The 26,598-nt window shown below is 34.3% G+C and overlaps 1 protein-coding gene across 3 annotated transcripts in view; it reads right to left on the bottom strand.

The window, feature by feature from the left end:
• The window catches only part of LOC126885293 (glucosamine-6-phosphate isomerase), a 48,246-nt gene that overhangs the window by 7,945 nt on the left and 13,703 nt on the right, over positions 1-26,598 (bottom strand). For all 3 annotated transcript variants that reach the window (XM_050651804.1, XM_050651802.1, XM_050651803.1), the window contains exons 2-3: positions 20,331-20,615; positions 7,633-7,817 (exon numbers count right to left, since the gene is read on the bottom strand). In XM_050651804.1, the coding sequence (XP_050507761.1) occupies positions 7,633-7,817; positions 20,331-20,598 (453 nt within the window). In that variant the 5' untranslated portion in view covers positions 20,599-20,615. The remainder of the gene's footprint in view (positions 1-7,632; positions 7,818-20,330; positions 20,616-26,598) is intronic.

Genomic DNA, 26,598 nt, shown 5'->3' with positions numbered 1-26,598 from the left:
AGAAATTATATTATTAGATGCTTGGAGGAGGATCATGGTGCAATAAACTTTCATGGGGAATTTATTGTACCATGGAGGAGGATGATGGGGCTTGGGCTGTAGCGCCATCTTCTTTTTTGTGTGCCGTGCTTGTTTTCAAGCGTTAGCTATCGTCGTATTAACAAGCTGATGAAATGTTTTGTCGGTCCGCAACTACATGAAACAATTCCTCGGCCGTTGACCTGTCCATTGTCTAATGTTACGCAGCCAGGACAGATGTTTTCTTCCAATCCAGCGTTTTCCTTCGATTTTGTTCTGAATGATCAACCGGAGTAAGCGATATTTAGGTCCTCTCATTATATGACCGAAGTAGCGAAGTATTGAACCTTTCCCATTTTTATGACGTTGATCAATTCTCGCTCTTTGTGCATGGTCTCAAGCAGGGGTGTAGTGTAGCCGGAACGCACCGGAACGCTGTTCCGGTACTGCTTGTTTGCATTTTTTTGTGATGATGGAGATGGTAATATTTTTTGTAAGAAATTTATGAACAATGTATTTTGCCTAATGTGTTAAGCACATTTTGTCAGTATTTTTAAACAAAAAATTAAATTAACTGTATAAAATACGTTGTTGTCACCTGTCAGTTAAATTTTTTTAAGATTTCAATAACTACGGGATTATAAAGCTTTTATTTATTTAAAAACAAAAAAAAGAAACGTTTCAATTAAAATTTAAAAAGTGAGCTGATTTTCATATTTCTCACTCTTGTTTCGCCCCCCCCCTTCTTTATCCTCACCACCTTGGAGATTCTAGCGAACTGAACCCCGCGAAAAATTGACCACTGCACTGCACTGACAAGCAATATCACAAAGTCATAGCGTTCCGGTACTGCTTAATTTGCGACTACACCGCTGGTATGCAGCACACGTTCGTTGGATCAGGGACGGTTTCTCCATTGGTTCACTTGTGCAGTGAACACCCCTTAAAAGTTCATTAAAATATAATTTTTTTAAATCTCATAAATATTATAATATTATTAAAATATTTTGTTAATCTCATAGAATCATTAAAATTTAACTTTATTTATTAATCATATTTACTTGCTTTACGCCGCTGGATACACGTGGCAAAGTACAGATACTATGCTCTGGTGCAGAATTCAAATTGAACCAGCCAGTACTAACTTATCCCTGTGTTATAAAGAGAAATCTTAAAATCGGTGAAAAAGCATTTCGCCTATCTAAAACAGTGAGGATTTGTGCCATGCACACAGAGACCAGTACAGCATATGGGGGCCATGGCCCCCTCCGAGAATTTAAAAAATATATAAATTTAAATATTTACAGTTCAAATGTTTTTAGTTTCAAACACAAACACATATATATGTACAAAACAGAGGATAAATATGTCTTCTTGACTAGAAGTAGTAACGGTAGCTTAAGGAATGACATACGATGTTTTGTAAATCAAAACGTTGATAATTTTACAGAGTGCCGATTGTTAGAACGATCTCGGCAGCCATTAAAATCGTGTAAATTTCCACATTCTGTACACATACAGAATTAAAAATAAATGAAGCGTTACTTGGTCACCAGCGCTTAGAACAAAGGAGTGGGTTGGTACTTTCGCATATTCAAAAGATATTGTTTTGTAAGTATTGCGTTTTATTTTTCTAATGAAAAATATGGTCACAATAAAGGGATGACAGCTCAAAAGCTTGTCACTAAACCTTTATCATCTTTCGCCAAACTCATGGGCAAAGACGGAGGCATACAAACCCATGAAAAAACATCATACCACAAGAAATTCGATCAGGTTGGGCTAGATTTTCTACAAAGTTATCGCAACCCGCAAAAGTCAGTCATTAACCAGATAGACTCTCAGGGATCTAAAGAGATACAAGAAAATTGAAAAAGACTACGACCAAAAGTAGAGTCTATAGTGTTTTTAGGTCGACAAAATATTCCTCTAAGAGGCCATCGTGATAATGGCCTTCTGCTTCTGGACGAAGATGCTGGACCTAGCAATGAGGGGAATTATTAAGGTTTAAAGTCGCATAAGGAGATAAGACTCTTAAACAACACCTATCCACAGCATCTTCCTGAGCAACATACTTTAGTAGCACCATTCAAAATAAATTGATATTCTCCTTTTCATGAACATTTTTCAGTGCGTCACAAATTATAGAAAAAAAGGTAAGTCCGTGATAATACACATTTATGACATTTATTCTAACGTGACATTTTAGTTAAATCTGACAGTTGTCAAATTTTATTTTCAATTTGGAATAAAACCAAATCAATTGTGTCTATTGCATTTATAAAATGGTATTTTCTTTCATTTGTATAGTCTTATAAATTGTACAGATTATATTGATAATATTATTATTTTATTTAATAAATAATTCTTTTTTGATTATGGCGCCATCTATCGACAACTAGAATAATCACCGAACTAGAATAATTACCGAAGTATTCCCAGACGTGCCTTTTTTTCTGTCACATACAATTTAATGCGTTAGAGAGAAATCGAAAAACTGTGACGCACTGAAAGATGATCATGAGAAAAAGAATATAAATTGATAAATTGATGAACATGTTGTGAAGAAATAATTGAACAAAGTATTATTTGACAAATTCGTCATATTTGACGAAACGACCGACGACGTTCCCACATGGAACAGCTTTCTCTAATTTTGAGATACATACACAATAAAAACATTCGTAAAGACTTTGTCAGGTTCATTGACGCTTATGAGAACATAAAAATAATTAGTGAAAATCAAGGAAGAGGGGAAAAAGAAGGCCTGCCAGGAGAAGCATTGGAAAAAATGGTATTAAACATATTGAAAGAACTGCACTTGGATCCGAAAAAATGTGTAGGAATCCGTATACCTACTGACTTTAATAATACTTTAATAACGTTAAGTTTTGAATGTCTTAATGGCCCTCAAAAGTGTGTGAAAAGTGCCTTAAAACTCGCCATTTAAGCCCTAATTTTTAAAAATTACCCCCAGACCCCCTGGTACTCCTCCCCAAAAAAGTTCATGGCCCCTCCCGAAAATCGGTCCTGGATCTGCCCTTGGTTGCTTTAAAGTTGAACAATATAAAAAAACTGCGTGGTTGTGCGGATGTGATAAACTACATTCTTTGTTTTGTTTTCCATGTTTTCTATTTTCAAAGAATGAAACTATTTCTTCAGAGTGGACAAAAATGGGCGTTCGGGATTTATCTCATTTATCAACAAAAATTAAAAAACACGGATCTTCCCAAATTCATTTAAAAAAATGAATTGCAACTCTCAGATATTGGCAATATTGATGTTTGCCAATTATTAGATTCTGGGTATAGGAAAAAACGCGCCTTGCATTTTACCTCAATGGTTGTGTGGAAATGAATGCATTATTTAATCGAAATTAGTTACAGATTTTATGTATACCTACCATACATAAATAATAAAAAATGATTAATATTCCACATTTAAACAGGCGAAGCACTCACTATTGATAATTTTTTAAGGAACGCCTATGCAATAAGTGAATATATAATTTGGTGAGAACCAGGAAAGTATAGGGGAGAGTTGGATAAAACGGGATACCTAGCCTAGAGACCCAACTAGTAGTGTTATCAATCGGACAACGACGGAAACTTGTTATCAGTCGTCATTTTAACATTCTCAGTTCGTTTTACCTCGATGCCACTATTTGATGAAAAGTTGTTGTGTTTAGAATTGTTTGACTCTATTTTTTGATACAATGTACTTTTAAGTGCGTTGTTTTCTACACTATACTGCCTACATATATAAAAATATAATTCCGGTGACTATTACATTTAATTAAGCAGTCATTAACGAATATTCTCATGTGTAGTCTACCTAATTTTATTTTCACATTTAGACAGCAGCAATTTTTGTATTGAAAAATGTCTGAGTTTGACAAAACGGGAGACTTATAAGTTGGATAAAACGGGATACAGTTTATTATGTCCCGTTTTATCTACCTATTTATTTGTTGGCCTATTAAGTTTTTAAATATAGATATGAAGCGTTTTCTCATACCGCAGAGAAGAACAACATATGTTTATGTGACTTTAGTTCTGATATACGTACCTAGACCTAAATAAAAGGTCTTATTTCCCATTTTGCCATAAAACGTAAAAAAGGCCTATTTTTAAGTTTCTGACTACTGAAGATATTATTCTTTCAAGAGTAAATTTTACTATACAGTTTAATGTCTACTTAATTTAGACATAAATTAAGTTTTAGATAATTTTATACAAAAAATTAAATATTATAAACCTATCCCGTTTTATCTAACCGTGGTTGGATAAAACGGGATGTGTAGGACTTTAATAAATATTTTTTTTTTACTATTTTCCAGTTATTAAAAATAGCTAAAGATATGTGTTTTGTGTGCTGCAATAAATGTTACACCTATAAAAAATAATATTATGATAATGTCTTTAACATATTTTCCGTACTAAAGGTAAACAAGAATGGTATCCCGTTTTGTCCAACTCTCCCCTAATAGTTTCACTAATCCGCTTAGGGCCCGCTGGGTTTTTCCCCAAAAATTTTTCGCCTGTGCCGCAATTGCCCGCGGCTTTTATTCACCGTTTCTATAATTACATTCCTTAATTGAACACCCTTTTTAAATTACCACGAGCCGCCACTGCGTTGGATATGTGCGCTGGAGGATCATGGGACCTGTGCACCATGGGATTCTGAACATGCGACGGTAACACTACAACTCGAACGCTTCTAATTTGTTGAGATTATTTACTTTTGTTGTATGTAGCGTCATAGGAGAGAGAAATTACAGAAAAATAATAACAAAGTTTATTAAAATAAAGTCAAACTATTTTCAGCATAGATTAATAAACAATTCACCTCGCGAGGTGCTCTAATCCAAGGCTCATTCAATTTTAATTTGATCAACACAGGCTTTATTATTTTATAGCTAAATGCCCAAAAGTTTTTTGTAATTCAAAAATCCACAAGGAAAAAGTTTTTATGTAGTTGGCTGTATACCATGTAATACAAAAAGCAGTAAAATCCTTTATAAAAGGTATATTTAAAATCCCTAGAAAGGGCTACATCACAATCACATAACTAGTTTTCGACTGGTTTACCAGTCATCATCAGTGCTTACGTGAAGTTTACATGCTAACCACCAAGATATAATTTACAAAAATATTATTGTCAAAGCCCTGTAAAAGTAATCCGTCAAGGAAACATCGATTGAAAATACTGACTTAAGCGTGGATGTTTGAAATATTTGCTAATATGCCCACGCTTAAGTCAGTATTTTCAATCGATGTTTCCTTGACGGATTACTTTTACAAGGCTTTGACAATAATATTTTTGTAAATTATATCTTTGTGGTTAGCATGTAAACTTCACGTAAGCACTGATGATGACTGGTAAACCAGTCGAAAACTAGTTATGTGATTGTGATGTAGCCCTTTTTAGGGATTTTAAATATACCTTTTATAAAGGATTTTACTATTTTTTTTTTTTTTGTAATTGATCTATGCTGAAAGTCCCTTTACTCTTCTACTGTAGGCATTTACTCTTCCTTTATTTGTCGTCATATACATCATATACATCATATTTACTCTGGGCTAATTAGCAAAATTCATGGAAAAGTTATTTACCAGTAATTTTATTGCTGGAATCGAATTATAAGATCCTATATATTAATAATATAGGTATGCAAAGTCCGCAGATAGTGTGCTACTTTTTTTATAAACAAAATGGCGCCGACAAATCGTATTTTTTTCAATTATTGCTCTATAACTTCGAAGATTTTAACTTTACAACCAAAACAGCTTAATAAAAATTCACCGCAATTAAATTCTGCATAGAAAATTTTCGTCGGAAAATGTGGGTTTTCCCAACAAAATCTCGAATTTTCAAATAAATTTTTTGGGCCAGTAATTATTTATCAATAATTATATAGCTTGGTGAAATAAAAGCTTTCTTGTTATAGATTATAAATTCAGAAGCCGGTGAAAATGAAACGAATATTTTAGCAACAATTCAATTGTTAATTAACAATTTACAGTCGCAATAACAACCAAAATAATCATGAGACATTGATCAAACTTAGAAAGATTATAAAGGTGTGATGCCTATCTAATATTTTGTCGACAAAATATAAATTTTTCATTTTTTTGCATAATCTTTAAATGTTTAAAAAAAATTATTATAAACAAATTAACATTTCTCAGAAATTGTTCATTATATTCTAATTTAAAAAAATAGTTAAAATGCGTATTTCATAGGTCTTGAAAATGAATGCTTTAAAAAAAATTTCCAACCATCTGCAAAAAAGTTATGAAACAGCAAAGTAAATATACGAAATCTCCGTTGTTTATAATTAGTTTTAATTGTTTCAAAGCTTAAAAGTGAGTCTATGGTACAACCTAATTACTCACAAAGAATGTCAAAAATTACTGCAATGGTTATATTTTAATCAAAGATTAAAAACACTTTTTTTTGTAATTTTTAGCGCAAACGTAGGCCTGATACAGAGTCGGAGCTAAAATGTTCACTCGAAGCGACTGACACGCAGCATGCATTATTTATTAAAAGTGTACATCACGCGGCCGGTCGTCGCTCCGAGTGAAAATGTTAGCTACAGTACTGTGTTACTCTACTTTCGCGCGTGTAAATTACAAAAAAATATATTTATAATCTTTTATTAAAATATAACTATTAAACTGATAATCGATATTTTTTTGTAAATAATTAGCTTGTACTTTAAACTCACTTCTACGCTTTGAAAGAATTAAAAAAAAGTATAAACACAGTAGTAATCGTATGATTACTTTGCTGTTTCATAACTTTTTTACAAATGGTTGCAAAAAAGTTTTAAAGCATTCATTTTAAAGATATTTAAAATGCCCATTTTAGCTATTTTTTTAAATTATAATATAATAAAAACTTTCTAAGAAACGTTAATTTGTTTATAACTATTTTTTAAACATTTAAAGATTATGCAAAAAAATAAAAAATTCATATTTTGTCGACAAAATATTAAATAGGCATCTCATCTTTATAAGATTTCAAAGCTTGATCAGTGTATCATAATTATTTTGGTTATTATTGCGAACGTAAATTATTAATTTACAATTGAATTGTTGCTAAAATATTCGTTTAATTTTCATCAGCTTCTGGAACAATAATCTAAACCAAAAAGGCTTTTAAGTCACCAAATTATTTAATTATTGGTAGATAATTACTTATCTAAAACTTTATTTGAAAATTAAAGATTTTGTTGGGAAAACCCGCATTTTCCGAGGAAAATTTTCGTCGAAGCCGATCGGAAAAAACGCGTCTCTATGCAGAATTTAATCGCGGTGAATTTTTATTCGAGTATTTTTGTTGTAAAGTTTAAATCTTCGGAGTTATAGGGCAATAATTGAAAAAAAATACGATTTTCGGGCGCCATTTTGTTTATAAAAAAAGTAGCACACTATCTGCGGACTTTGCATACCTATATTATTAATATATATAATCATAAGCTTCGATTCCAGCAATAAAATTGCTGGTAAATAACTTTTCCCAAAAATGGCCTATTCTCCGATAATCAGCCCAGACTAATTATTAACTAATAACTCACTGCTTTTTAAAAACATAATTCTTGCTTACCTCTTTAGCGTCCATAACAGTTCCTACTCCAACGGTAAGTGCCTGCTTTGGTACCTTCTCTATATCATTATCAAAGAACCGAGCATTAGCAACTAAAGTATCTTGAGCCAAGGTTTTTACTCTCGTCCGAGAAACTAAAGACGAACCTGGTTCGTTAAATGCTATATGCCCATCAGGTCCTATTCCTGTGAAGAAAAAAGTTGAAATATTTTACAAATCATAGTAAGGTTCATACAGTACATTGTACATTTCAGTTAAAATTCTACATACATTAGTAGACTTTGAATATGTCAGTCTGCACTTTGTATCTGCAGCTATCTGTTTGACCTGCCCAATGCTAGAAAGTGGCCGCAGGCTCACCAGTGAGCAATCATAGTACGTTCTTTAAAGGTAAAATATTGCAAAACCTCTAGATTTTAAATTTATTTTTTTTATTTAGCGTATGGCTTAAGTATATCACAGAATATATTTAGATTTATGCATTATACAATGCATCACAAACAGATGTCCAATTTTTTTATATATTCGATTGACCCTTCGGTTGCCATTACAAAGTCTATAGGGTCGCCTGTGTATGCTCTGCGTGGACAGTCCTGAACAATGTGACTGATCGTCTGTCTTGCAGCGCCGCAGTCACAAGAAGGCGAGGGGAGTTTACCCCATCTGTGGAGGGAGTCGGCGCATCTTCCACAGTTTGTTCGAATTCGATTAAGGGCTGCCCAAATCTTACGGGGACGTTCAAATTCGCCAGGTTTCCCTATGATGTCCGGTAGACTATGGTAATGCGGATCTGTCCTACTTTCCCAATCTTCTCTCCATCGGGTATTTAAGTCAAAGTTGGATTGCTGCAGCGCTTGAGCAGATTGTAGAGGGGGTAACCTGGATCGGAGACGGTTTCCAAGAATATCGGGGATGTCGTTGTGGACTAGAAGCTGGCGACTGTCCATTATTTTGTTATATTCTTTAACCAATGCATGTTCGCGGCGTAGGTTGTGTGGTGCTATATTACTAAGGGTAGGTAGCCACATTGTAGGGGTGGGCTTAATTGTGCCTGTTATCATACGCATAGTACGGTTTAGTTGGGTGTCGACCAGGTGGGTATGCCTGCTATTTAGCCACACTGGAGCACAGTATTCTGCCACCGGATATATCAGGCCAAGAGCAGAGGATCTTAATGTTGATGCTGTGGACCCCCATGTAGTGCCGCAGAGTTTCTGTATTATATTGTTGCGTGTTTTCAATATTGCTGCTGTTTTCGTCAGGTGTTCTCTGAATGTGAGCGTTCTGTCTAGAGTAACCCCAAGGTATTTCGGGTATTTATTGTGTTTTAACAGCTTGTTATTAAAATACACTCGTAATTCTCTGTTTGCCAACTTGTTGTTTAGATGAAAAGCTGATACTTCAGTTTTTGTAGTACTTGGCTGTAGTCTCCATTTCTTAAGGTATTCGCTGAGGATGGATAAGTCATTCGTGAGAGTGATTTCTGTAGTTTCTAAAGATTGGTGGCTTGTTGCAAGGGTCCAGTCGTCAGCATATCCAAACTTCCGAGATTCGGTTTCAGGCATGTCAGCAATATAGAGGCTGAAAAGTAAAGGGGCAAGGACAGAACCCTGTGGAAGACCATTGTTAAGTTTCATCTGTCTACTCGTCTCCTTTCCCATTATAACCTGGAAGGCTCTGTTGGTCAGCATGTTGTCAATGAGGTTAATTATCTTTCTGCAGGGGATAATGCGGGCCAGTTTATATATTAATCCCTGTCTCCAAACAGTATCATATGCTGCTGTTAGATCTATAAATACTGTTGCTGTCTTTTGTTTCTTTTGAAAACTAGCTTCTATAAAAGTTGTTAATGACAGCACTTGGTCCGTACAGCTTCGATGAGGGCGGAAGCCAGCTTGTTCAATGGGGACAGTTTCTAGTATCCTGTGACTAATTCTGTTGAGGAGAAGCTTTTCTAATAGTTTATATACCATGCTGAGTAGAGCTATGGGGCGGTAGTTTTCTGGCTTATCGTTTGATTTGCCCGGTTTCGGAATTGCAATTATCTTTGTTCGCTTAAGTGAGAAAGGAATGTTACCTGACTGAAGTATATCATTAAAGAACATTGCAAGCCACTGTTTCGTGTATGCACCACTGTGTATCAAGAACTCTGGATGGATACCATCAAAGCCAGGTGCTTTACCTGATTTCATTTCTTTCAGCGCATGTGTGATTTCAGAAATAAGTATTCTTGCTGAATATTCGGAGTTCGTTCTGTTCATTTGTTTTAATGCCCTTAAGTCTCTTTTCACGTTGGTAGTATCTGTTCGATCTCGTGGAGCTCTGACATTTTAGACTCTCTGGATTCCAGCTGGTTAGCTCCTCCAATTTTCCGCAACAAGGACCATGCCTGCCGGCTTGATTTTTTTAAGTCAAGGTTTTCGACAGTCTTTATCTAAGTCTAGATTTTAAAGAACCGATTGGATTGACATGAAATTTGGCATACACATAGCTAACAAATCAAAGAAAAAAAGTGATATTGTGCCGATGTGTGCTTTTGCCCTAGGGGTGAGTTTCACCCCCTTTTGGGGGTGAAAAATATATTGAAACAGACTGTATGACTTGTACACACTTCTAAAAAGGTCAAACCGGCAAACAGGTGTATGTTCTCAAAGAAATTGAAAGTGTGTAAAAAATTTTTTAATAATCAGCTAAGTACTTTCAACACATAACGTGCCATCATCAGAGCTTCCTAAAAGGACATTTAAGCTAAGAGATTTTTTATAAACAAAAGATTGAAAAAACTTACGTCCTCTTATAAATCCTTCATAGAAGAGTAATTGTTAAAATTCACATGATAAATCATGGATACTGGGCAAAAGCCACAGATATCGGGTATAAAACCCTTAAAATTAAAAGTTTATCACATCTAAATTCTTGACGCAGCCATGTTGTAATTTTAAACTAAAAAAGAATTTATATGTGATAAACTTTTAATTTTAAGGGTTTTATACCCGATATCTGTGGCTTTTGCCCAGTATCCATGATTTATCATGTGAATTTTAACAATTACTCTTCTATGAAGGATTTATAAGAGGACGTAAGTTTTTTCAATCTTTTGTTTATAAAAAATCTCGTAGCTTAAATGTCCTTTTAGGAAGCTCTGATGATGGCACGTTATGCGTTGAAAGTACTTAGCTGATTATTAAAAAATTTTTTACACACTTTCAATTTCTTTGAGAACATACACCTTTTTGCCGGTTTGACCTGAAAAATATATGTTCGACATAAGTCCGGAAATGGATAAAATGACTAATTCTAAGCAACTTTTGTTCTATAAAGTTTTTTCACCAAAATAATACTTTTCGAGTTATTTGCGAGTGAATATGTTAATTTTTCTACAAAATCGAGATCTATATTTGATCGAGAAAAAAATTCTTATTAAAAATATAGCACATAAAAAAGTGAAAAACATGGTATATATATTAGGTCACTATACCTAGTAGAAGCAGAGTTATAGCTAATGAGAAATAGGTTCATATTCGTCAAATTCCAAATCGAATATTTTAACGTGCCATAACCAAAAAACGAAGCACTTTTTTGGGGAAAACTCATTTTAACTTTTTTAAAGTGTTTAAAAAAATGCTTATTTTTGTTTTTAAAAAAAAATTTTAGCATCAAAAGTAAACAAGTTACGCTTAAAATAAAGTTGGTCCCTTTTTTGGTAAGAAATCGGGAAAATCACCCCCTAATTAGCATTTCACATGAACTTAATTGTTACTACTTCACAAGTTTTTACTCGCGTACGTGTTGATCATATGATCTGTAAGTTTCATCGGTTCAAAGTCCTTATTTTTGAAAGAGTTGTAGTTAAAAGGGCTTGAACGAGTCACTTATCACGAGTGTATGCAAATTTAGAAACACCGAATCTTAACCAATTTTTGTCTTTCAGAAAAACAAAAAAATACAAAATATTCAGAAAAGTAAAGCTGACTTTTTTATTGTTTAAGATTTTTGGTATCTAACAATTTTTAAGTTATTTTGAAAAAAGCATTTTTTCATTAAGATAAACCGAATTAGGTTTTTTAAAAATTTTACTTTAAAACCAAATTTTTTCAAAAATAAGCACTTTGAATCGATGAAACTTACAGATCATATAAACACAACATAATTAAAGTAACTTGTGAAGCGGTAACGATTAATTTCATTTAAGTTGCTAATTGGGGGGTGATCTTCCTGATTTTTTTTTTGCCAAAACAAAAGGGACCAACTTTATTTTGAGCGTAACTTGCTTACATTTGATGCTAGAAATTTCTTTTATAAAAACAGAAATAAAGCTTTTTTTAAACACTTTAAAAAAGTTGTAATGTGTTTTCCCCAAGAATGCTTCATTATTTGGATATTTCACATTGAATTATTCTATTTGGAATTTTTCGAATATGAACCTATTTTTCATTAGCTATAACTCTGCTTTTGCTAGGTATAGAGACTTAATATATACACCGTTTTTTTCACTTTTTGATAGGCTATAGTTTTGCTAAGAATATTTTTTTCGACAAAATGCTTACGTTTTGAGTTATTTGCGAAAAACCGTCTAAAAACGTGGTTATTTTGTTGAAAAATGAACATATTCACTTGCAAATAACTCGAAAAGTATTGATTTGGTGAAAAGACTCTATCGAACAAAAATTGCTTAAAATTAGTCAGTTTATCCATTTCGGGACTTATCTTGGACATATATTTTTTCACCCCCGAGATGGGGTGAAAGTCACCCCCAGGGCAAAAGCACACATCGGCACTATATCACTTTTTTCTTTGACATGTTAGCTATGCGCATGCCAAATTTCATGTCAATCCAAGCGGTTCTTTAAAATTTACGGCAAAAACCGTGAAAGAATATACTATCAATGAAAATTTTTTAGAAGCGATTTAAAAATTTAATAAATCTTACACTCTTAGGGAAGACGGTTCAAAGCATGTAGCCAAAGACTGGAAAATTATTTGAAACATTCATCGTAAAGTGACAAACAGTCTTAACATGACATAATATATTAATATCAGCTTTCAGGAGCTAAATTTTATGTAAAAAATGCTAAAAATTGTATATGATACATGGAACTTACTAATCAATGATGAATGCTGGAGGACATTGTGTTCTGTACCATAATACATCGACAGCTTATTCTTAAAAATATTCACGTCCCCCAGATATTCTGGAGATTAATGTAGATGGCAATAAAGCCAGATTTGATATATTATATTAAGGCGCTCAGAGCAACAGTGGCCTAAGCCACAAATTGAGCATTTTTAGATTAATATACCAATAAAAGCAGCAACATTAAATCTTCGGATTAACAACGGTCTACACAACCTACCAAACGGAATAAGCTATAGGTGAACTTTGTAGACTTCGAGAAAGCGTTTGATCGTGTAGATCGCAAAGCCTTATGGAAATTGCTAGAGAAATACGGAATGCCTCCCAAGTATATCAGAATTATAAAACTGTTCTACGAAGGGTCCACAGCACGCATAGTCCACGAAGGCAAGTTAACAAAACAAATAAATATTGGTACAGGAGTAAGGCAAGGCTCTGCGCTCTCTCCGACCTTATTCCTGATAGTAATCGACTGGATCATGTCTAAGGCTACTAGTAATAAGACTGGAATAAGATGGAATGTTTTTAACCAACTTGAGGACTTGGAATTTGCAGATGACATATGCCTTTTAACAGAAAAAAGACAACACATGCAACGCAAAACTGAAAAAGTAGCAGAGGCAAGGAAGAAGACCGAACTTAACATAAACGTCAGAAAAACTAGGATAATGAAAATAAATACACCAAGAGAAATGGGAATATCACTGGGAGGCACGGAATTAGAAACGGTAGAGAAATTTAACTACTTGGGCAGTATTTTGAACAACAAAGGAGGGACGGAGGAGGACGTAAAACGGAGAATATGAATAGCTGAAAACGCATTCAATATGCTAAGGAAAATGTGGTCTTCACGTCAGATGACAAGTAAAACCAAGATAAGATTATTCAACAGCAACGTGAAGACTGTGTTACTATACGGAACAGAAACTTGGAGACTGTCAAGAAAATGTATCGGACAGATGCAAGTGTTCATAAATAAATGCCTAAGGAAAATTCTTAACATTTACTGGCCAAACCGCATATCAAAGCAAGAGTTATGGACAAGAACTAACCAGAAACCTATATCTAAGACAATATGCAAAAGGAAATGGAGTTGGATGGGGCACACACTAAGGAGACCTGACACAGACAACGAGGCAAGCCCTAGAATATACACCACATGGCAAGAGAAGACCAGGTAGACCCGTAGAAACGTGGAAAGGAAGTGTGGAGAAAGAAATTAATGCTATTGGGAAAACTTGGGCAGAAATAAAGATTAGTGCAAAGGATAGGACAGAATGGAGGCAGACAGTTGACGCCCTATGCTCCGCATGAAGTGAAGAGTGGTGAAGAGGAATAAGTAAGTAAGTAAGTACACAACCTACCTCTATATTTGGCTATCCGAATGCAAAGATTGCATTTATCTCAAAACTTCGTTTTTGGGGTTAGACCACTGTTGCTCTGAGCGCCTTATATTATAAAGCAGGAGTTCCAAAGTCACATCCATACTATCTTGTCTGCTTTATGAACCACAGATGGAAATGTACCATATTTTTTTAGATTATTTATGTTAAAGAATCGCTTACACTTGCTACTTTAAGCTTTTAGGTATGATAACATAACAAACAGAGCAGAGGGAAATTAAGAAAAATTTCACATACTTCACATGTTTCAGAATAATTTGTCAATCCTGTTAGATGCCGGGTGAAAGCTGCACAGCAGATATTGAAGACATTCTGGAATAGACTCCCTATGTAGGTATATCAGATAGTTTAAGATAATATGTATACACCAAACAAGCCTAGTAAATATGGTATCAATGTTTGATTCACTTTTTAAAAAAGTGTTTCACGATATTTTTTGGTGGTTAAAGGACTTTTCTTTATTTGTTTTATTGCTAATATGGTTAAATTTTTTTCAAATGGGGTTTATTAAAACCTCAATATATGCAAAGACCTACTTACATTTCAAACTTATATATTTAACAATTTTTCTTTTAAAATGGTGGCTGTAAAATTTAGTTATAAGAGATGGAAGGGAATATCTGTTCAAACACCATTTTTCGTATCTTAGATTTAGATTATAGAAATTTATAACTGTATGATTTTTTCTTTATATCCAGGTATATATTTAGGTATCATCCAGTAGTTTTATACAGGACAGATCAACAACAGATGCAATTTTCATTGTAAGCCAACTGATGGAAAAATACAGGAATAAAGAAACCAACGCTCTATTCATTGATCTTGAGAAAGCATATGCTAGAGTTCCTCGAGAGATTCTGTGGTGGGCACTCAATAAGAAAAGATTCCCTAGCGAATATGTAAAGATTGTGAGAGATATGTATGAGGGAGTAACAACTAGTGTTAGGACAGGTGTGGGAGAGACTGATAAATTTCAGGTGAAAGTAGGATTGCACCAAGGCTCGGTGCTTAGTCCTTATTTATTCTCATTAGTTTTGGACCAGATAACAGCGAAACTTCAGGGTAGCATTCCATGGTGCCTAATGTATGCTGATGATGTAGTGTTAATAGGAAATAGTAAAAGAGACTTAGAACAAAAACTGGAACAGTTGAGACAAGCTCTGGAGGAAAAAGGTTTAAAACTTAGTAGGACAAAAACAGAGTATTTGGAATGTTCATTTAAAGATGGAGTTACTACAAATAAAATGGTATCTTTGTATGGTGAAATGATTGTGAAAAGTAATAGTTTTAAGTACCTAGGATCGGTATTACAGAGTAATGGAGAAATAGATGGAGATGCATGCAGTAGAATTAGGGCTGGATGGATGAACTGGAAAGAAGCGAGTGGTGTGTTGTGTGACAGAAAAATTCCAATGAAGCTGAAGGGAAAATTCTATAAAACAGCCATAAGACCGGCTATGATGTACGGAACTGAATGTTGGGCAGTGAAAAAGAAAGAGGAACAACGAATGCATGTGGCAAAAATGAGAATGCTTAGATGGATGAGTGGAGTGACAAAGAAGGATAAAATTAAAAATGAGTATATTAGGGGAAGTCTAGGTGTGGCACCAATTGATGCCAAAATGAGAAAGCATAGGTTAAGATAGTTTGGTCATGTTCAACGTCGAGACGTTAATCACCCAATACGAAGAATAGCTGAAGTGTAGATTCCTGGAAGGAGTAGGAGAGGAAGACCAAAGAAGACCTGGTGGGAGACGATAAGGCAGGACATGTTGGTAAAGGGGATTAACATTAACATTGATATGATCCAAGATAGAATTGTGCGGAGAAATGCAATTAGGGAAGTCGACCCCGCATAGGGATAAGGCAAAGAGAATGATGATGATGATGATAGGTATCATCCAGTAATAATATTAGGTATAGGAATCCAGTAAGTATAAAAAAAGAATTGTAACAAGTAAAGTCAGAAATCAACAAATACTACTACATGTCGGTTTATAACGTTCTCCGCCATTTTCTGACTTTCAACAGCCACTGTGTCTGGTTGTTTCATTGGTTCTGTTTCTTTCTCTCAGCTCTTTGTCCGTCCCTTCGCTGCCACTTGTTCTCAGTCTATCTCGTTTTGTCTTTCTTTCTGGTTGCCATTTTACTATTTCCTTTGGTATTCGTTGTTCATCCATTCTTTGATTAAGTATCTCTGAACCAGATAAGTTGTTTCATTAATAAGTCATCTGTGATTATTCATTTTATTCCCTTTATTTTTCTAATACCTTCGTTGGTAATACTTTCTATTCTAGATCCTCCTGCCGGTCTTCTCCAAAAATCCATTACTGTTGCTCTCAGTGTTGCCAGTGTTCTTTCTTTCAGTGGACATACCTCTATACAGCTATATAGAGTGATTCTTTTCACTATAGTCTCATATCTTCTCTTTTTATTTTCTATGCTGATGGATTGGTCCCATAAAATACTGTTTAACATTGTGATGGCTTTTCTACCTGTCGTATTTCTTTCTCTTATGGCTTTGTCTAATGTTCCAGCGCGTGAAATATTGATACCTAGATATGTAGTCCACACAAACAATAGATAAACACACAAAGATCGAAAGATGGAATGTGGCGAAGCTGAAAGAAGAAAATAATCAAAGACAGTACCAAGTAGAATTAATAAATAGGTTTCAGGTTTTGGAAATAAACGAAAATGAAAGTGAAGATGTAGATCAGCGATGGGACCCCATAAAAACAACTATTACAGAAGCAGCAGAGAAATCTATCGGAAGAACGAAAAAAACAAAAAAGAAAAAATGGTTCGACGAAGAATGTGAAAGAACACTAAAAGAAACAAATAAAAGAAGAATTGATTATCTGTCGAACCCATCAGAAGAAAAACGTATACGATTCTACAGAGAGAGAGAGCCGCAGCTAGAAGAACACTTAGACAAAAAAAGAGACAATATCTGCAACAATAAATTGAAAAAGTGGAAGGAGAACACAGACGCAATCAAAGTAAAAATTTCTACAGAGAGGTAAGACAGCATAAGAGAGGCTCATATATAAGGGCACCTAACTTCGTAAGAGATAAAAATAGAGAAATGCTGGCTGCCGAAAACAAAATAATATAAAGATGGGCTGAATATTTTGAAGAGCTCCTGAATATCCAAAATTTCACTGATGAAAACAATGAAAATGGTGGAAAGAACGGAGAACATGAGTATCAAACGGCCGAATTTGAAATACCCCCACCAAGAATGGAAGAAATTACGCATGCCATAAAAACGCTTAAAAACGATAAATCCCTGGTATGGACAATATTGATGCCGAGCTAATTAAAACAGGCGGTCATGAACTCATAATCGACACGGGAAATATGAGGCACATCTGCACAAATTAGGAATAATTAATTCACCAGTCTGTTTTTGTGATAATGTTTCGATTAGAGATTTAAACCATATTTTCTTGGAATGCAAAATTAACGAGAGATATATAAATCAATTATATTACAATTTACGACAAACACAAGTTCATTTTCCAATTAGTATAGAATATCTACTAAGTTGTCATAAAATGGAAATATTTAAATTACTCATAAACTACTTGAAAGAAACAAATATAATCATTTAAGTGAAATACGTATAAATATAACAAAACTAATAAATTGAAGTAAAAATAAAATAAAAATCTGTGGCTAACGGACTCGCATCCAAGCCATTTTTTCACACACACACACACATACATGAACTCATAAGTAAAATCCATCAATTAATAGAAAAAGTCTGGCAACAAGAAATAATGCCGAAAGAATGGTGTGGTAGTATTATTGTACGAATACACAAGAAAGGAAAAAAGGAATAATAAGAGGAATCTCACTAATCAACACTACGTATAAAATATTGGCTTCGATATTATTAAAAAGATTAGTACCATATGCCGAAGAAATAGTTGGTGACTACCAGTGTGGTTTCAGGCCTGGCAGATCGACTATTGATCAAATATTTACAATAAGACAAATGCTTGAAAAGTATTGGGAATATAATCAGGACGTGCATCAGATATTTATAGACTTCTAACAGGCTTATGATTCAATTAATCGTGCAACATTATGGAAGGCAATGAACGAGCTCGGCGTACCCAAGAAACTAGCTGCGGTAACACAAATGTGTCTAAGTAACTCCTTTCCACAAGTTAGAATAGGGGGGAAAATATCAAATGCTTTCTGCGTAAATTCTGAACTGAGACAGGGAGATCCGTTGTCCCCATTGTTGTTTAACCTGGCCTTAGAATATGTCATGCGGAAAATATATCACAAAATCAAACCAGACATAACTGCTCGAGGAGCAAAAATCATACTCGCCTTTGCCGATGGCGTAGACGCAGTAGCACAATCAACATTAGAAATTAAGGATATTTTCTCGAGCTTTGAAGAAGCTGCATTAAACATCGGTCTAAAAATAAATGAAGACAAAACAAAATACATGGTCGTCTAGGTTAAAGAATTTAAATATCTAGGAGCAACAATCAGAAATGACAACAAATTAGAGCAAGAAGTTGAAACGAGAATAATGGCAAGAAACAATCTTTCTTTGCAATGCAACATCTAATGAAGTCAAAACTTCTTTCACGACGTGCAAAAATCCAGATATATAATACAACCAGCAGTCGCGTATGGAAGCGAAACATGGACGCTAACAAAAAGAGAAGTAAATAAATTGCTGGTGTGGGAACGTAAAATCCTTCGAATGATATATGGCCCTTGCAGAGCCAGCGTGACAAACGAATGGAGGCGCAGATACAATAACGAGCTAGAGTCTCTATTCGGAAAAGAAAATCTAGTCAGATATATAAAGGCCAATAGACTCAGATGGGCAGGGCATGTGATACGCAGTAACGACAATTGCCTTATAAACAATTTATTCTGGGAAAGGCCAGATGGAAGAAGGTCTGTAGAGCGGCCTAGAAAAAAGTGGAAAGATGCAGTCAAAGAAGATCTAGAGAAAATGGGAGTAAGACAATGGGAATTAGTGGCACAGGACCGACAAACATGGAAGGTAATAGTAAACGCGGCAAAGACTCACGAAGAGTTGTAGCGCCAGCGCCATTGATGATGATGAGATATGTAGTAGTAGCAGTGTTTTATTGTGGGTATGTCGTCTATAACTTTTTATTTGTTGTGTTCTGTCGACATAGACAACAGAAAACAACAAATAATAAGTTCAAAATAGGTATTGCAAATATTTTGAAAGCCACAAGAGAAATCACACTTTGAAAATATAGAAACCAAATTATATCACTATAGGGAACTATATCTTATAATAGGTGTAATAAAATGAAATCCAATAAAATGGAATAATGAAGAAGAAGCAAGTGTTATTATATTTATATTATATTACAATACCAATTCTCACCTTTTAATTTTTTTTTTGAACTGTCAAACTAACGTCAGAACGTGTATGTATTGATCTGTAAATTGGTGCCGAAATTTGTAATTATTACTGTAAATACTAGTTATTAAAATTAGTTTTCGTTCAAATAGTGACTAATAACAATTGTGTTACGTGTTAATCATCAAGAACAAGCTGTAACGTCAGTCAGTAAGAGATGTTTTACTTAATAATCTTCCAACTTAAACCCATTCAGTGTCAAACTGTCAATAGTTTTTCACTGTTGCTATCCCGTCCCAACGGACGCCAACGGTTAGGCAACCAGTATTGCAGTGATGTATCCAAGGTTATCACTTATTTCCAGACATCTAAAGCGTAATATAAACAAATTCAAGTTACTTTTGACTACATGAGTAACAATTTAAATCAATGTTCCCCCACTGTTAGCATCACCATATCTGGACCCAATTCTTCCAGTAATCTTACTAGTTCATATGCAACTGCTACTATGACGAAACAACGTCCGAAGTATCCCAAGAAGACCGAAGCAATTTTATAATTAGTTGTACGTCTCTATAGTATCCAATGATTGTATATCCCATTTTTTTTTTCATAATTTTTACCTAATGTTATTTAAGATTTAGAAATTAACTGTTATAATAATTAGTTTTAAGTCCATATTGTACCTAATTAATTATTGTATAACCAATATTGTTTGTGTCAATGGCCATTGCTGCCGAGAAACATAAATTTAAATAAAAAAAAATTATAAATAAAAATATCAAACCTCCAACAAATAATTCTATTCCTCCTGCTTCATGTATTTCCTTTTCGAATTTTTGACATTCACCATTTAGGTCTGCAGCATTGCCATCCAGTAAATGAACATTATTTGGTTGTATATCTATATGTTTAAAAAAATTATTCCACATGTAGTAATGATAGCTTTCAGTGTGTTCTTTTGGTAAATTAACGTATTCGTCCATATTAAAGGTTTTTACATATTTGAATGATATTTTCCCTTGCTTCTGAAATTCTATCAGCTTTTTGTACATTCCCAGAGGTGTGCTTCCTACAAAATAAGAGAAAAACAGATAAGTAAATTATGCTCGGAATTATACTTGAAAAGGTATTTTTTCTTAATGGTAAAGGTCTGTGCTCATTAGATCGAATCGGTTGGCAACAGAACTGATCGCTACAGCCCAGAATTAAATGCCTAAGAGCGCATTTATCGGCGACTAGTCGCAACATGGGGGGGGGTCCCGTGGGCACTTTTAGGTCGCCGCGATTTGATGGTGGTATTATAGGTTTTTTGGGTCGCTGAATCCAATGGAAGTGGTCTGGAAGCCCAAATGTGGTGCGTTTAATTGTTATTAACAAATTATGGTAAACTTAGGTGTTTTTCAGGAATTATTAGAAGCCCTGTAAATAAATTGATAGTGTGAAGGTCTTCTCTGGTGTATTTTTGGTCACTGAATCGAATGCGACTAGTCGCGATTACTCAAAATATGTTCTTATTTTGTTAATTACAAAATAATTGTTTATTAGCCGAAAAGCTCGAAATAATGCGCTATCTACAGCAAGTTTGTATTTTTTTTTTCATAGTATTTTTATACGCTAAATCGATTGCCACTAGTCGTGATAGCTTAAACCACGTTCCGACTTTGTTATTAATAAATTATTGCAAAAATAACGGTTTATAGTACGTTCACTCACGGTTTTTGCTCTAAATTTTAAAAAACCACTTGGATTGACATGACATTTGCCATACACGTAGCTAACATGTCAATCAAGCAAAACAAGTGATACTCGCGATTGAAACGGAATATAGAGGGCAGGTCGAATTCAGGAAAATGGCCGATATAAATGGTATAAACAAACATTCAATCGAGGAACAGAACAATACCGATTTGATTTAGAATATTTTAATGTACTCATAATGCTAAAATTTACTAAAAATTTCTTAATATTGACCAAATTCCATTCAAATCAACAATTTTCTTGTTTGTTTATACCACTTATAGTAGTTTAAATTTATTCCACCAGAGGTCAGATACTTTGTTTTTCATCGCGAATTGTGCCGATGTCTGCTTTTACTCTGGGGGTGAGTTTCACCCCATTTTGGAGGTTGAAAAAAGAAACCTTTAAAATAAGTCCATATAAGTGGATAAACTGATTAATTCTAAGCAACTTTTGTTCTATACAATTTTTTCACTAAGTCAATACTTTTCGAATTATTTGTTTTTTTTTGTTGAAAAATGAACATATTCACTCGCAAATAACTCAACAAGTATTGACTTAGTGAAAAAACTGTATAGAACAAAAGTTGCTTAGAATTAATCAGTTTATCCAATTCCGGACTTATTTTAAAGGTTTCTTTTTCACACCCGAAAAGGGGTGACACACCCCCAGGGTAAAAGCACACATCGGCACAATATGACTTGTTTTGTTTGGCATGTTAGCTACGTGCATGCCAAATTTCATGTCATTCCAAGCGGTTATTTTTAAATTTGGAGCAAAAACCGTGAGTAAACATACTATAAACCGTTATTTTTGCAATAATTTATTAATAACAAAGTCGGAACGTGGTTTAAGCTATCACGACTAGTGACAATCGATTTGGCGTATAAAAATACTATGAAAAAGACTAACTTGCTGTAGATAACGCATTTCGAGCTTTTCGACGAATAAACAATTATTTTGTTGTCAACAAAATAAGAACACATTTTGAATGATCGTGACTAGTCGCATTCGATTCAGCGACCAAAAATACATCAGAGAAGACCTTAACACCATTAATTTATTTACAGGGCTTCTAATAATTCCTGAAAAACACCTAATTTTACCATAATTTGTTAATAACAATTAAACGCACCACATTTGGGCTTCCAGACCACTTCCATTGGATTCTCATGCCATTCCAAGTGGTTTTTTAAAACTTAGAGCAAAAACCGTGAGTAAACGTACAATAAACCGTTATTTTTGCAATAATTTATTAATAACAAAGTCGGAACGTGGTTTAAGCTATCACGACTAGTGGCAATCGATTTAGCGTATAAAAATACTATGAAAAAAAAATACAAACTTGCTGTAGATAGCGCATTATTTCGAGCTTTTCGGCTAATAAACAATTATTTTGTAATTAACAAAATAAGAACATATTTTGAGTAATCGCGACTAGTCGCATTCGATTCAGTGACCAAAAATACACCAGAGAAGACCTTAACACTATCAATTTATTTACAGGGCTTCTAATAATTCCTGAAAAACACCTAAGTTTACCATAATTTGTTAATAACAATTAAACGCACCACATTTGGGCTTCCAGACCACTTCTATTGGATTCAGCGGCCCAAAAAACCTATAATACCACCATCAAATCGCGGCGACCTAAAAGTGCCCACGGGACCCCTTATGTTGCGACTAGACTACGCACATCAGCAAAATCCAGCCAGCTCTATCAGTATATTTACATATTTCAGAGAAAATGGATACAAAAATTAGTATTGTTAGTTTGTTATTTTGATTAAACTTATCAGTTCCTAAGGTATTCCTAGTGAATACTAACTATTCACTCCCTATCGAATGTCTACACTACACTACAGCGAACGGCGAAAATATTCTCTTCTGAAATATAGCCGTGTTTTGGTGGGAATCGTTCCGGTCCATTTCCGTAAAGTATGCGCTGAGTCATTTAAATACATGAAGATATATTAAATTGCTGATCATTGTGTTACATTCAGTTGTATGCTAATCCGGACAAGAGAGCGCGGACCTTAATACTTGCCCTTCCCTAGCAATTTTTAGCAATCTTTATTAGAATCAAATATCTATCAGTACAGAGACAGGAGAATCTGAGGGTATCAAAATCAAATATGGGGTCTGACAGGTATAGGTCTGGATCCCGCGTATGAAAAAAAAGTTGATTAATAGCAAGCTGAAAATTTGTTAATAGCTTAAGGGTGTCTAGTCGGATAAACTTTGATATATGGGAACACTGGAACAGGGGCAGTTTTAATTGTGGAACAGGTTAAAAATTTGGAATGGTCAGACCACGAAAACGGCACATTTATTTTGTCCGACAGAATAGACTTAAACTCTCTGAACAGAGATTAAACTCTCATGCAAAAATCAGACTGCTATTTATCACCTGTCATAATTCCTGTCATTTGACATATTCTACATGTTCCACTCATTAAAACGCCCATTTGGTAATAAATAGCAGTCTGATTTTTGCATGAGAGTTTAATCTCTGTTCGGAGAGTTTAAGTCTGTTCTGTCGGACAAAATACATGTGCCGTTTTCGTGGTCTGACCGTTCCAAATTTTTAACCTGTTCCACAATTAAAACTTCCCCTGTTCCAGTGTTCCCATATATCAAAATTTGTCCGACTAGACACCCTTAAGCTATTAACAAATTTTCAGCTTGCTATTAATCAACTTTTTTTTCATACGCGGGATCCAGACCTAGTATGTATGTATACTAACAACTGTTGTTGAACATTTATAAAAAAATACCAAGTATGATAATACAATAAATACATGCAGTAGATTCTCTTTATAACGAACACGGATATTACGAGGTTTCGCTTATAACGAAATACACTAGATGTCCCATGAAATTCCTATTGAACTATAACACCTCTATAACGAGGCATATTTGGCAATAACGAGGAAAAATGAAATCGAATATGTTGTTCTTCCGATCGATATTGAATATTGTAAGAAATTCAATTTATGATGGCAAAGTCTCATTGTTAAGGTCGGCCATCGACACCTAATAAACTACCTAAGAGGCATCAAAACATTTCATTGGTGAAGAATCTCATTTCGTGAAGAACCTGATATAACGAGATCCGCTTATAACGAGGTAATTAGTCCGCCATTTCAGTTCTCGTTATAGAGGTAGTCTACTGTATATACATTTCAAGAAACAATGGAGGATGTTGAAGCTGAAATTCGAATTAATGGAGAATGTATCCATAACAACAGATACATGTACTACATGTGGACTATACATATCTCTGCCACGTTATGAGAGGGGATTAAGATGGAAGGCATGGGAGTTCGAGGTATACCGCATGACTGGGTAAGATCATATTTGTCAAATCGTTTGCAAACAATAATATTAGATGGTACACTATCAGACCCAATGAAGTCTTCTGTGGGAGTACCACAAGATTCGGTTCTTGGTCCTCTCTTCTTTATTGACTTTATCAACGATATCAACCAACTTTGCACTACTCCTAATCAAATTATTGAATATGCAGAAGATACAAGCTTCATTATATTACAACATCAATTTGATCAGCTTGTTAGCAACGGCAATACAGCATCTCAGGAATTTATTAAGTATTGCAAAGACAACAGCCTTAAATTAAATATAAAAAAACCAGTTTCATGAGATTTTTACCAAACAATATAGTCCCTGACTATGATCCTTATCTATATATTGATCACTAGTCCATTGAAAATGCTGAAGTAATAAAATTTTTAGGACTGATGCTGATCCAAAGCTAAGTTGGGAAGATCACATAGATAAAGTAACCTCGACACTAAGTAGTCGTTGTTATGTAATTAGAAATATAAAGGATACCGTATCCTTCTATACAGGGTGTCCAGAAACTCTACCGACAAACGAAGACAGGAGATTCCTCAGATAATTTTAAGATAATTTAACCCAATTCACCTGGTCCGAAAATGCTTCCTAAGGGAGCTAGAGCTCTTTGAAGATGGCGTCATATAATTAGTTTTTCTTAAATACCTCCAGAACGCTTCTATTTAGAAAAACGAAAATTGGTATACGTATTTACTTTCCAGAAATGAATCGATTCCATCCATTGCGAATTTCTAGTACCACTCATAGGCGTCCGTTTTGGGTAGGGCAACGGTTATTTTATCACCTAACTTTTTTGTCTTTAATTTTTAAGCATTTTTTACTCTGAATTATTTAATTGTGAGTTATTCTAGTACTAAAAGGTACTCTTAGTTTAAGTCGATAGGATACACCGTTTGCTAGAAAAATCGATTTGAAAATTTTTCGTTCCTTGAATTAAAAAAAAAGATTCAAAAAAAAGCTATTTAGAAAGATGAAAACTGGTACATTTATTTATATTCCAGAGATTAATCGATTTCATTAATGGCGAATTTCTAGTACCGGTCATAGGCGTCCGTTTTGGGTAGGTCAACAGTTATTTTATAGCATACCTTTATTGTCTTTAATTTTTAAGTATTTTTGACACTAGATTATTCAATTATGAGATATTCGAGTACTAAAAGTTACTCTTGCTTTAAGTTGGTAAAATACATCGGTTTTTTTAGATTTTTTTTAACTTTTTTTTTCAAATTCCCAAAACTAAAAACTTTCAAATCGATTTTTCTAGAAAACGGTGTATCCTATCGACTTAAAGTAAGAGTACCTTTTAGTACTAGAATACCTCACAATTTAATAATCCAGTATCAAAAATGCTTAAAAGTTGAAGACAAAAAAGTTATGCGATAAAATAACCGTTGCCCTACCCAAAACGTACGCCTATGACCGGTACTAGAAATTCGCAATGGATGGAATCGATTCATTTCAGGAAAGTAAATATGTATACCAACTTTCGTTTTTCTAAATAGAAGCGTTCTGGAGGTATTTAAGAAAAACTAATTACATGGCGCCATCTTCAAAGAGCTCTAGCTCGCTTAGGAAGCATTTTCGGACTAGGTGAATTGGGTTAAATTGTCATAAAATTATCTGAGGAATCTCCTGTCTTCGTTTGTCGGTAGAGTTTCTGGACACCCTGTATATTAAAACTAATGTACTATGGCTTGGTGCAGAATCTTTCAGTCTATCTATCTAATTAGCCTTCTTTGGTCCATCTTTGGACATAGGCCTCCCCAATCCTTTTCCATTCTTCTCTGTCTGTCGCTACAGTTATCCACCTAGAGCCCACGTGCCTCTTGACATCATCTGCCCATCTCATTTGTGGTCTTCCTCTGCTTCGTTTATATTCCCACGGTCTCCAATTTATGAGAATTTTTTTCTCATCGGTCTTCTATTTTGTAGAAAAA

The sequence above is a fragment of the Diabrotica virgifera genome, chromosome 5, assembly GCF_917563875.1.
Source record: "Diabrotica virgifera virgifera chromosome 5, PGI_DIABVI_V3a".
In the NCBI taxonomy this organism is placed as follows: Eukaryota; Metazoa; Arthropoda; class Insecta; order Coleoptera; family Chrysomelidae; genus Diabrotica; species Diabrotica virgifera.
Note: the sequence above shows the minus strand (reverse complement) of the source record. Positions and strands in the feature narration are given on the sequence as shown.